This window comes from Triplophysa dalaica, chromosome 3 (genome assembly GCF_015846415.1).
Source record: "Triplophysa dalaica isolate WHDGS20190420 chromosome 3, ASM1584641v1, whole genome shotgun sequence".
In the NCBI taxonomy this organism is placed as follows: Eukaryota; Metazoa; Chordata; class Actinopteri; order Cypriniformes; family Nemacheilidae; genus Triplophysa; species Triplophysa dalaica.
The window spans coordinates 997,705-1,011,526 of NC_079544.1; the positions used below are offsets into that span (position 1 = coordinate 997,705).

At 35.3% G+C, this 13,822-nt stretch overlaps 1 protein-coding gene across 8 annotated transcripts in view; it reads right to left on the bottom strand.

Annotated features, from left to right (window-relative positions):
* The window catches only part of LOC130417691 (NACHT, LRR and PYD domains-containing protein 3-like), a 47,447-nt gene that overhangs the window by 1,025 nt on the left and 32,600 nt on the right, over positions 1 to 13,822 (bottom strand). For 5 of the 8 annotated variants that reach the window (XM_056743401.1, XM_056743407.1, XM_056743406.1 and 2 more), the window contains 6 exons: positions 13,514 to 13,687; positions 12,036 to 12,209; positions 10,242 to 10,415; positions 9,217 to 9,390; positions 5,750 to 5,923; positions 2,285 to 2,458 (listed from right to left, as the gene is read on the bottom strand). In XM_056743401.1, the coding sequence (XP_056599379.1) occupies positions 2,285 to 2,458; positions 5,750 to 5,923; positions 9,217 to 9,390; positions 10,242 to 10,415; positions 12,036 to 12,209; positions 13,514 to 13,687 (1,044 nt within the window). The remainder of the gene's footprint in view (positions 1 to 2,284; positions 2,459 to 5,749; positions 5,924 to 9,216; positions 9,391 to 10,241; positions 10,416 to 12,035; positions 12,210 to 13,513; positions 13,688 to 13,822) is intronic. The other 3 variants (XM_056743403.1, XM_056743404.1, XM_056743402.1) reach the window with 3 other exon arrangements.

Here is a 13,822-nt window from a genome sequence, read left to right on the forward strand (position 1 = left end):
ATTTCAATATAATAATGATAATATTTAGCTCCATCAGTATAACACAACTGTTGAGAAAAACAGCATATATTGGTTTGGTATGTTTTGATGCTGGTTTGTGAGCTGGTTTAAGCTGGTCATGTGCTGGTGCTTAGCTAGTTTAAACTGGTCAAACCAGCATCAAACATACCTGATCCAGCATATGCTGTTTATTCAACAGAGACACACACATACACAGATTCATCAGTCCATCAGAGAGCAGTTTCATCTCATGTTAATAACAGTTAGTTTAACTCAAAATGGCATCTCACACAAGCCTAATGGTTCTCAACAGTCCTGAGGATCCACTGCTCTGAACATTTTGTGTCTCTTATTTAACACGTTTCACATCATCAGCTCTTTGGGAGAAATGTTTATGAAAGGAATGGACAACTTGGGTCCTGGAGGGCCACTATCCTACAAAGTTGAGCTCCAACTCTAATAAAATTATCAAACACACCTGCCTGTAACTTCCCTGATATCAAGAGAGCAGATATGGAAGCAAATAGGAGACATAATGTTTTGAAATTTAACAGCCTATGAATACTTGATTTTGAATTATTTTACTTTGGAAACCATGTATCTGAATTTATTTGTCTCGAATTTACCTCTATGAAATTTAAATATGAAAATTCTTGATTTCCAACTTTAAAACCTGAATTTAATGCTCACAAATTCAGATACAAAAAAAATCAACTTACAGAATTTCAGATAAAATACATTCAGATTGATCAAATTTTATTGCCCTTATTCAGATCTCAAATTTCAAGTTAATACTTTTCAAAGAAAACATCTGTCTAATTCAACTGCTCAAATTCAGATCGAAAAATTCAAGTTAAATATTCACATGGTAACATCCGGGCTACCCAGTATAGGAAAAACAGTTGAGCCCAGAGCCCGTCTGCTATTGAACCGAACCATTGAACCGAACCATTGAACCGAACCATTGAACCGAACCATTGAACAGAACCAATGAACCGACGTCGGGCGGCCTATCAGAGCACGACAACCTGACTGTCCGTCATGATCCAAGAAGCGGTCCAGGCACGGATATAAAACCTGTTAAGATGATGACTTCTAGGGAAAACGAAGGCGCTCCGGTAAGTTTGCTGTTTATGTACAATCAGACTCTACAGAACAAAAGTATGTTGATGCTAATTATTTTTTGGAACTATTATTATTATTATTTTTCGACGTGGGTTCGGTTCATTGGTTCGGTTCAATGGTTCGGTTCATTGGTTCGGTTCAATGGTTCGGTTCAATGGTTCGGTTCAATTGCAGACAGGCTCTGGGATCAACTGTTTTTCCTATCCTGGGTAGCCCGGATGTTACCATGTGAATATTTAACTTGAATTTTTAGCAGTGTGTTAAAATAATGAAGGTTTGAAAAATATTGAATGGCAATAACACTGATAAATCAACACATATGAACATTGATTCAATGGTTGTTAGCTGTCAGGGTTTCTAATGATCTTGAAAATGTTGATTATCTTGTTCAGGTGTGTTTGAGGGGTGCGGATCGATACTAATATTGATACTATAAATATTGGTTTAATTTATCTGACAAGATTGATATTTCAGTTTGAATCTCTGTAATCTGCACTAAAGTTTTGCTCCTGTTTCATCAAAGAGCAGACGTGGGTCTGAACACACTGCTTCTTCACATCTGGAACACACACGTCACTCCTCTGCTCTGCTGTTGGGGTGAGAAATACTAAATCTGTTATTGATCTGAGACCAGGTAAGTACAGGGCCAGTAATGCTGATATCAATACAGATACTTTTGATTTTTTAAAGAATACAGTTAAACCTACATGTGTACTTTCCTGTAGAGGAGGAGCAAGAAAGAAGCAGTGTGTTCAGACCCACGTCTGATCTTTGATGAAACAGAAGCAAAACTTTAGTGCAGATTAAAGAGATTCAAACTGAAATATTAATCTCATCAGATCAATACCAACATTGGTATCAATAGTATTGATATTAGTATTGATCCGCTCAGCTCTAGTGTGTTTGATTAAGATCTGAACTAAACTTTGTAGGACAGTAGATCTCCAGGAGCAGGATTGAGCACCTCTGGATTAGAGGACAGAAGACACTAGACTGATGTCAACATATATAGTCTACATGAGGAATCATACAGTATACGAGAGTATTCACTAAATACACTGAAACAAAACTCTGGGTTTGTATTTTAAAATCCTGCAGACTTCAGTAAACTTGCACATGAAGTCTGAACATTATATAAAATTATAACACTATCACTCACTGTAGTTTCTGTAGTTTACATTGTGGATCCTTCAGTAGATCAGAGAGCTGCTTCACTCCTGAATCTCCTGGATTATTACTGTCCAGATCCAGTTCTGTCAGGTGTGAGGGGTTTGATCTCAGAGCTGAAGTCAGAGCAACACAACCTTCAGATCCAATACTGCACTTATACAGACTGTAACACAAAGAAAAACTCTTCACACTTACAGCAAATGATTCATGATTTATAATATTTGTGGGATTATTGTCAGTTAATAGAGAAACACATGTCAGTCCAGTCAACACGTGAGGTCACAGTGAGGTCACACCATTGACATACTGTGACAGTGTGAGTAATATGTGAGTCACTGTGAATGTTTGATGTAAAATCTTCATTATGTTGATCAGTGTTTGCTTTAGCTGGACTCTTCATGCTTCATCATCACTTTTGCTTTATGAATCACAATCTGAAAGTAGATCTGAGCAGAGAACGCTGGCTAACTGGCAGGGACGTGCACAGGGGGGTTGCTCAGGTTGCCCGGGCAACTGCCCATATTGCCCTTCTCGACTCAGGTTGCCCTTCCGAGGTGGAAAAAATAAAAAAATAAATCGTACAATGGATGCAGAATTTCACGTAGGTCTAGATAAAAAACAACGCAAAGCCTCATTCACTTCCATATTCGGTTACCGAAAATGAAAGTCAGTAGGGGAAGAGCAAACTCTGTTTACATGGCTGCAGCGCTGCACGCGACCGGCACCTGAGCTGAGCCTGCATGAGCGGTCCTAGAAGGAGATTGTCGCGGTTGTCGGGTGAGACGACTCAACGTTGTCAGAAAAGGTGAGTTTGTGATGTATAACAAACGAACGATCATCATCATCAAGTTTTTTTAAATGAAGTAAAATCTTCATAAATCCACGCTGAGTTTGCCACGTTTAGCCACATTTAGCCTAAATAATAAGACAGATATAGGCAAAAATTTTTTTGCTGGTTTCTCACATTTCGTTTTAGCAAGAAGAATGAATGATGGAAGTAATGCATCACATTAATTATTTTATCCAAAAAGGTTAAATGCCTTAATATACGATGGCGTTTTAGTGCCACGAAAAAAAAAAGATTTCGAGAATAAAGTCGAAATGTTACGAGAATAAACTCGTAATATTTTGAGAAAATTTACAGAATTGCTGGATTTGGTAAAAGTTCTTCAGCAGGGGGTCACAACGAGTTGTGGCATATGGATTCATATGATAAACCGAAGCAAACATTGAAATAGAATACAAACATTGAAATATTAAAACAATGCTTGATAACCTAATGTACAAAAAGCTGGTTGCATCAAGCTTATAAAAGCCACAATCCTTAAGGATTTATAAAAAAAAAAGTACAAATGTGATCTAAAGAGGTTTTAAAAATGACTGCTGTTGTTGGTAAGGCCTTCCGAACTCACTGGTTCAGATGACACAACTTAAACTCTTAAAATACAACATTCACGTAAACAAAATACGTTTAACGACGAGTTTATTCTCGTAAAATTTCGATTTTAATCTCGTAACATTTCGACTTTATTCTCGAAATCTTTTTATTATTTTTTTTACGTGACATTTCGACTTTATTCTCATAACATTTCGACTTTATTCTCATAACATTTCGACTTTATTCTCGAAATCTTTTTATTATTATTTTTACGTGACATTTCGACTTTATTCTCATAACATTTCGACTTTATTCTCAAAATCTTTTTTTTTTTTTTTACGTGGCATTTTGACTTTATTCTAACATTGATACTTTATTCTCATAACATTTCGACTTTATTCTCAAAATCTTTTTTTTTTTTTACGTGGCATTTCGACTTTATTCTCGTAACATTGATACTTTATTCTCATAACATTTCGACTTTATTCTCGAAATCTTTTTTTTTTTTTTACGTGACATTTCGACTTTATTCTCGTAACATTGATACTTTATTCTCATAACATTTCGACTTTATTCTCGAAATCTTTTTTTTTTTTTTTTTTACGTGACATTTCGACTTTATTCTCGTAACATTTCGACTTTATTCTCATAACATTTCGACTTTATTCTCGTAATCTTTTTTTTTTTTTTTTACGTGACATTTCGACTTTATTCTCGTAACATTGATACTTTATTCTCATAACATTTCGACTTTATTCTCGAAATCTTTTTTTTTTTTTTTTTTACGTGACATTTCGACTTTATTCTCGTAACATTGATACTTTATTCTCATAACATTTCGACTTTATTCTCGAAATCTTTTTTTTTATTTACCAACCAGCAGGTGAGACAGAGATTTTGCACTGTGATAAAGATGACATGACACTGTGTAGGCGAATTGATTAATTAATCAGAGTTTTTCTCAGTCCTTCATATAGCCCGGGAGTTTATTTTCAGTTTTCTGTGGGGGGGGGGTGTGCCCTTTTTTCAGGTCAGAGCAACTGCCCCTCAAAATTCCTGTGCACGTCACTGCTAACTGGTGATAGTGATGTAATGATCTCATTGTCTGGTCATCATATTTCTGTCATTATTCAGTTTGAGATCAGTGTTGGGCAGATGAGATGTTTGGAAGAACTTCTTCAACTCTTAAATGCTTTAAAGTTTTTAAGAGCGTCATTGAAAATCACAGACATGAAGAATCAGTTTATGAATCTCAACAATGGTGACAATCAACAAAAGAAAGCTTCATGCTGCAATGCATGCTGGGTAACATCATAGAACAAAACTCATTCATAACTCCCAGCATGCATTGCCTCATGAAGCTTCTCAGTTGATTGTCACCATTGTTGAGATTCATAAACTAATTCTTGATGTTTTTCTGTCTAGATTTTAAACTGGTGCAGTTTTTATGAGCATGATGTTTAGAAGACCTTTACAACATCAGATTGTCTCAGAACATCTAGACGTCATTTTCTACTTTCACACAATTGTCAACACAAACTTCTTCTCATCATCAACAATTACCCATGAGGAAGAGAAAACAAACACTTCAAAGCAAACACTAAACACCATAATGATGAATGAAAACCAGCGACATCTAAACTTCTGTTTCTTCACATTAAGAGCTTTTGTAGACGTATGACAGAAATAAAGTCAAAGTGTTTTGTAATAAAGGAAATAATAAGAGCACAGATTGAGCACACAGTGAGTGTTCTGTGAGGTCACATTGAGAAAACACCATCATGAGTATTCTGAAAGCTCACGTGACATCAAATTATTGATCTGAGAGATTGAAACATTCATTCAGAGATATAAACTGATGGTGTTGGATTTAAAACTCTTCTACCAGCACAGACAAAATAAATGTGTTTAAATCTGAAATTACTTGCCAGAGCCAAATAAAATTCAAATGTGTTTTAAAAATGTCCAAAATTAAATAAACTTTTGAACACAAGGACTTGAAGTTGATGGAAAAGTTTAACACGTCCTTATATTCAAACATTTCTTATTTAATGACATAATAACACTTTCACTCACTGTAGTTTCTGTAGTTTACATTGTGGATCCTTCAGTAGATCAGAGAGCTGCTTCACTCCTGAATCTCCTGGATTATTACAGTTCAGATTGAGTTCTGTCAGGTGTGAGGGGTTTGATCTCAGAGCTGAAGTCAGAGCAACACAACCTTCAGATCCAATACTGCAGTCAGACAGACTGTAACACAAAGAAAAACTCTTCACACTTACAGCAAATGATTCATGATTTATAATATTTGTGGGATTATTGTCAGTTAATAGAGAAACACATGTCAGTCCAGTCAACACGTGAGGTCACAGTGAGGTCACACCATTGACATACTGTGACAGTGTGAGTAATATGTGAGTCACTGTGAATGTTTGATGTAAAATCTTCATTATGTTGATCAGTGTTTGCTTTAGCTGGACTCTTCATGCTTCATCATCACTTTTGCTTTATGAATCACAATCCGAAAGTAGATCTGAGCAGAGAACGCTGGCTAACTGGCAGGGACGTGCACAGGGGGGTTGCTCAGGTTGCCCGGGCAACTGCCCATATTGCCCTTCTCGACTCAGGTTGCCCTTCCGAGGTGGAAAAAATAAAAAAATAAATCGTACAATGGATGCAGAATTTCACGTAGGTCTAGATAAAAAACAACGCAAAGCCTCATTCACTTCCATATTCGGTTACCGAAAATGAAAGTCAGTAGGGGAAGAGCAAACTCTGTTTACATGGCTGCAGCGCTGCACGCGACCGGCACCTGAGCTGAGCCTGCATGAGCGGTCCTAGAAGGAGATTGTCGCGGTTGTCGGGTGAGACGACTCAACGTTGTCAGAAAAGGTGAGTTTGTGATGTATAACAAACGAACGATCATCATCATCAAGTTTTTTTAAATGAAGTAAAATCTTCATAAATCCACGCTGAGTTTGCCACGTTTAGCCACATTTAGCCTAAATAATAAGACAGATATAGGCAAAAAATTTTTTGCTGGTTTCTCACATTTCGTTTTAGCAAGAAGAATGAATGATGGAAGTAATGCATCACATTAATTATTTTATCCAAAAAGGTTAAATGCCTTAATATACGATGGCGTTTTAGTGCCACGAAAAAAAAAAGATTTCGAGAATAAAGTCGAAATGTTACGAGAATAAACTCGTAATATTTTGAGAAAATTTACAGAATTGCTGGATTTGGTAAAAGTTCTTCAGCAGGGGGTCACAACGAGTTGTGGCATATGGATTCATATGATAAACCGAAGCAAACATTGAAATAGAATACAAACATTGAAATATTAAAACAATGCTTGATAACCTAATGTACAAAAAGCTGGTTGCATCAAGCTTATAAAAGCCACAATCCTTAAGGATTTATAAAAAAAAAATGTACAAATGTGATCTAAAGAGGTTTTAAAAATGACTGCTGTTGTTGGTAAGGCCTTCCGAACTCACTGGTTCAGATGACACAACTTAAACTCTTAAAATACAACATTCACGTAAACAAAATACGTTTAACGACGAGTTTATCCTCGTAAAATTTCGATTTTAATCTCGTAACATTTCGACTTTATTCTCGAAATCTTTTTATTATTTTTTTTACGTGACATTTCGACTTTATTCTCATAACATTTCGACTTTATTCTCATAACATTTCGACTTTATTCTCGAAATCTTTTTATTATTATTTTTACGTGACATTTCGACTTTATTCTCATAACATTTCGACTTTATTCTCAAAATCTTTTTTTTTTTTTTTACGTGGCATTTTGACTTTATTCTAACATTGATACTTTATTCTCATAACATTTCGACTTTATTCTCAAAATCTTTTTTTTTTTTTACGTGGCATTTCGACTTTATTCTCGTAACATTGATACTTTATTCTCATAACATTTCGACTTTATTCTCGAAATCTTTTTTTTTTTTTTTCGTGACATTTCGACTTTATTCTCGTAACATTGATACTTTATTCTCATAACATTTCGACTTTATTCTCGAAATCTTTTTTTTTTTTTTTTTTACGTGACATTTCGACTTTATTCTCGTAACATTTCGACTTTATTCTCATAACATTTCGACTTTATTCTCGTAATCTTTTTTTTTTTTTTTTACGTGACATTTCGACTTTATTCTCGTAACATTGATACTTTATTCTCATAACATTTCGACTTTATTCTCGAAATCTTTTTTTTTTTTTTTTTTTACGTGACATTTCGACTTTATTCTCGTAACATTGATACTTTATTCTCATAACATTTCGACTTTATTCTCGAAATCTTTTTTTTTATTTACCAACCAGCAGGTGAGACAGAGATTTTGCACTGTGATAAAGATGACATGACACTGTGTAGGCGAATTGATTAATTAATCAGAGTTTTTCTCAGTCCTTCATATAGCCCGGGAGTTTATTTTCAGTTTTCTGTGGGGGGGGGGTGTGCCCTTTTTTCAGGTCAGAGCAACTGCCCCTCAAAATTCCTGTGCACGTCACTGCTAACTGGTGATAGTGATGTAATGATCTCATTGTCTGGTCATCATATTTCTGTCATTATTCAGTTTGAGATCAGTGTTGGGCAGATGAGATGTTTGGAAGAACTTCTTCAACTCTTAAATGCTTTAAAGTTTTTAAGAGCGTCATTGAAAATCACAGACATGAAGAATCAGTTTATGAATCTCAACAATGGTGACAATCAACAAAAGAAAGCTTCATGCTGCAATGCATGCTGGGTAACATCATAGAACAAAACTCATTCATAACTCCCAGCATGCATTGCCTCATGAAGCTTCTCAGTTGATTGTCACCATTGTTGAGATTCATAAACTAATTCTTGATGTTTTTCTGTCTAGATTTTAAACTGGTGCAGTTTTTATGATCATGATGTTTAGAAGACCTTTACAACATCAGATTGTCTCAGAACATCTAGACGTCATTTTCTACTTTCACACAATTGTCAACACAAACTTCTTCTCATCATCAACAATTACCCATGAGGAAGAGAAAACAAACACTTCAAAGCAAACACTAAACACCATAATGATGAATGAAAACCAGCGACATCTAAACTTCTGTTTCTTCACATTAAGAGCTTTTGTAGACGTATGACAGAAATAAAGTCAAAGTGTTTTGTAATAAAGGAAATAATAAGAGCACAGATTGAGCACACAGTGAGTGTTCTGTGAGGTCACATTGAGAAAACACCATCATGAGTATTCTGAAAGCTCACGTGACATCAAATTATTGATCTGAGAGATTGAAACATTCATTCAGAGATATAAACTGATGGTGTTGGATTTAAAACTCTTCTACCAGCACAGACAAAATAAATGTGTTTAAATCTGAAATTACTTGCGAGAGCCAAATAAAATACAAATGTGTTTTAAAAATGTCCAAAATTAAATAAACTTTTGAACACAAGGACTTGAAGTTGATGGAAAAGTTTAACACGTCCTTATATTCAAACATTTCTTATTTAATGACATAATAACACTTTCACTCACTGTAGTTTCTGTAGTTTACATTGTGGATCCTTCAGTAGATCAGAGAGCTGCTTCACTCCTGAATCTCCTGGATTATTATTGTTCAGATTGAGTTCTGTCAGGTGTGAGGGGTTTGATCTCAGAGCTGAAGTCAGAGCAACACAACCTTCAGATCCAATACTGCACTTATACAGACTGTAACACAAAGAAAAACTCTTCACACTTACAGCAAATGATTCATGATTAATAATATTTGTGGATTATTGTCAGTTAATAGAGAAACACATGACAGAGATTGAAACATTCATTCAGAGATATAAACTGCTGGTGTTGGATTTAAAACTCTTCTTCCAGCACAAAGTAAATGTGTTTAAATCTGAAATGATGTGGACCAGTTTTATTAATTTAATACATTTTTGCACATGAAAACTTGAAGTTGATGAAAGCGTGTTACATGTTCTTATATAGGCGAGGCAAGATTATTTATATAACACATTTCTTACACAACGGCAATTCAAAGTGCTTTTACATAAAATGATTGACAGAATGAAATAAGACATGTCTTTAATGCAAATGATTTAAGATCACAAATACTTTAGATTTTAAGAAACAATAAAACAGCAATAAAATGGATTAAAAATGTGAGTGTAGTGTATATATAAAAGAATAAGAGCCAAAGAAAAATCAGTGAGAAATAGAAGTGCAGTTGATGTAAAGCAGCACAGTGCTCAGGTTGTGAATGCACAGCTACACAAGTGTGTTTTTAATCTGGATTTAAAGAAGCTTCTGTTGGTGAACGTCTGATGTCTTCTGGAAGCAGATTTCAGCTACGGGGCGTAATGACTAAACACTGACTCGACTTGTTTTGAGTGAACCCTTGTTATCTCTAACTGACTTGATCCTGATGATCTGAGAAGTCTGTTTGCTTTATATTCAATGAGCATATCTGAGATGTATTTAGGTCCAAGACCATTGAGTGATTTATAGACAATTAATACACAAACATTTCTTGTCTCTACTAATGACATAATAACACTTTCACTCACTGTAGTTTCTGTAGTTTACATTGTGGATCCTTCAGTAGATCAGAGAGCTGCTTCACTCCTGAATCTCCTGGATTATTATATCTCAGATCCAGTTCTGTCAGGTGTGAGGGGTTTGATCTCAGAGCTGAAGTCAGAGCAACACAACCTTCAGATCCAATACTGCAACCAGCCAGACTGCAGAGAAAACAAAAATACATTTAATTTCAATATAAGATTGATAATATTTAGCACCATCAGTATAACACACCTATTGAAAAACAGCATATATTGGTTTGGTATGTTTTGATGCTGGTTTGTGTGCTGGTCCTTAGCTATTTTAAGATGATCAAACCAGCATCAAACATACCTGATCCAGCATATGCTGTTTATTCAACAGAGACACACACATACACAGATTCATCAGTCCATCAGAGAGCAGTTTCATCTCATGTTAATAACAGTTAGTTTAACTCAAAATGGCATCTCACACAAGCCTAATGGTTCTCAACAGTCCTGAGGATCCACTGCTCTGAACATTTTGTGTCTCTTATTTAACACGTTTCACATCATCAGCTCTTTGGGAGAATTGTTTATGAAAGGAATGGACAACTTGGGTCCTGGAGGGCCACTATCCTACAAAGTTGAGCTCCAACTCTAATAAAATTATCAAACACACCTGCCTGTAGCTTCTCTGATATCAAGAGAGCAGATGAAAACCATTGAATCAATGTTATAAATGATTGATTTGTCAATGTTAAGCCTATTGAATCAATATCACCTTTGCATTTGCAGTTAATGCTGAAAAAATGTTGACATTTCAACAAATCAGCGCTATTGAGATCAGTGTTTGCTTTAGTTGAGCTCTTGACTCGTGTATTTTAATGTAATTTTTTTTATTGTTTCTCATAACAGTGTGTTAAAATAATGAAGGTTTGAAAAATATTGAATGGCAATAACACTGATAAATCAACACATATGAACATTGATTCAATGGTTGTTAGCTGTCAGGGTTTCTAATGATCTTGAAAATGTTGATTATCTTGTTCAGGTGTGTTTGAGGGGTGCGGATCGATACTATTATTGATACTATAAATATTGGTTTAATTGATCTGACAAGATTGATATTTCAGTTTGAATCTCTGTAATCTGCACTAAAGTTTTGCTCCTGTTTCATCAAAGAGCAGACGTGGGTCTGAACACACTGCTTCTTCACATCTGGAACACACACGTCACTCCTCTGCTCTGCTGTTGGGGTGAGAAATACTAAATCTGTTATTGATCTGAGACCAGGTAAGTACAGGGCCAGTAATGCTGATATCAATACAGATACTTTTGATTTTTTAAAGAATACAGTTAAACCTACATGTGTACTTTCCTGTAGAGGAGGAGCAAGAAAGAAGCAGTGTGTTCAGACCCACGTCTGATCTTTGATGAAACAGGAGCAAAACTTTAGTGCAGATTAAAGAGATTCAAACTGAAATATTAATCTCATCAGACCAATACCAACATTGGTATCAATAGTATTGATATTAGTATTGATCCGCTCAGCTCTAGTGTGTTTGAATAAGATCTGAACTAAACTTTGTAGGACAGTAGATCTCCAGGAGCAGGATTGAGCACCTCTGGATTAGAGGACAGAAGACACTAGACTGATGTGAACATATATAGTCTACATGAGGAATCATACAGTATATGAGAGTATTCACTAAATACACTGAAACAAAACTCTGGGTTTGTATATTAAAATCCTGCAGACTTCAGTAAACTTGCACATGAAGTCTGAACATTATATAAAATTATAACACTTTCACTCACTGTAGTTTCTGTAGTTTACATTGTGGATCCTTCAGTAGATCAGAGAGCTGCTTCACTCCTGAATCTCCTGGATTATTATAGTTCAGATTGAGTTCTGTCAGGTGTGAGGGGTTTGATCTCAGAGCTGAAGTCAGAGCAACACAACCTTCAGATCCAATACTGCAGTCAGACAGACTGTAACACAAAGAAAAACTCTTCACACTTACAGCAAATGATTCATGATTTATAATATTTGTGGATTATTGTCAGTTAATAGAGAAACACATGTCAGTCCAGTCAACACGTGAGGTCACAGTGAGGTCACACCATTGACATACTGTGACAGTGTGAGTAATATGTGAGTCACTGTGAATGTTTGATGTTAAATCTTCATTATGTTGATCAGTGTTTGCTTTAGCTGGACTCTTCATGCTTCATCATCACTTTTGCTTTATGAATCACAATCTGAAAGTAGATCTGAGCAGAGAACGCTGGCTAACTGGTGATAGTGATGTAATGATCTCATTGTCTGGTCATCATATTTCTGTCATTATTCAGTTTGAGATCAGTGTTGGGCAGATGAGATGTTTGGAAGAACTTCTTCAACTCTTAAATGCTTTAAAGTTTTTAAGAGCGTCATTGAAAAACACAGACATGAAGAATCAGTTTATGAATCTCAACAATGGTGACAATCAACAAAAGAAAGATCATGCTGCAATGCACGCTAGGTAACATCATAGAACAAAACTCATTCATAACTCCCAGCATGCATTGCATCATGAAGCTTCTCAGTTGATTGTCACCATTGTTGAGATTTATAAACTAATTCTTGATGTTTTTCTGTCTAGATTTTAAACTGGTGCAGTTTTTATGATCATGATGTTTAGAAGACCTTTACAACATCAGATTGTCTCAGAACATCTAGACGTCATTTTCTACTTTCACACAATTGTCAACACAAACTTCTTCTCATCATCAACAATTACCCATGAGGAAGAGAAAACAAACACTTCAAAGCAAACACTAAACACCATAATGATGAATGAAAACCAGCGACATCTAAACTTCTGTTTCTTCACATTAAGAGCTTTTGTAGACGTATGACAGAAATAAAGTCAAAGTGTTTTGTAATAAAGGAAATAATAAGAGCACAGATTGAGCACACAGTGAGTGTTCTGTGAGGTCACATTGAGAAAACACCATCATGAGTATTCTGAAAGCTCACGTGACATCAAATTATTGATCTGAGAGATTGAAACATTCATTCAGAGATATAAACTGATGGTGTTGGATTTAAAACTCTTCTACCAGCACAGACAAAATAAATGTGTTTAAATCTGAAATTACTTGCCAGAGCCAAATAAAATTCAAATGTGTTTTAAAAATGTCCAAAATTAAATAAACTTTTGAACACAAGGACTTGAAGTTGATGAAAAAGTTTAACACGTCCTTATATTCAAACATTTCTTATTTAATGACATAATAACACTTTCACTCACTGTAGTTTCTGTAGTTTACATTGTGGATCCTTCAGTAGATCAGAGAGCTGCTTCACTCCTGAATCTCCTGGATTATTACAGTTCAGATTGAGTTCTGTCAGGTGTGAGGGGTTTGATCTCAGAGCTGAAGTCAGAGCAACACAACCTTCAGATCCAATACTGCACTTATACAGACTGTAACACAAAGAAAAACTCTTCACACTTACAGCAAATGATTCATGATTAATAATATTTGTGGATTATTGTCAGTTAATAGAGAAACACATGACAGAGATTGAAACATTCATTCAGAGATATAAACTGCTGGTG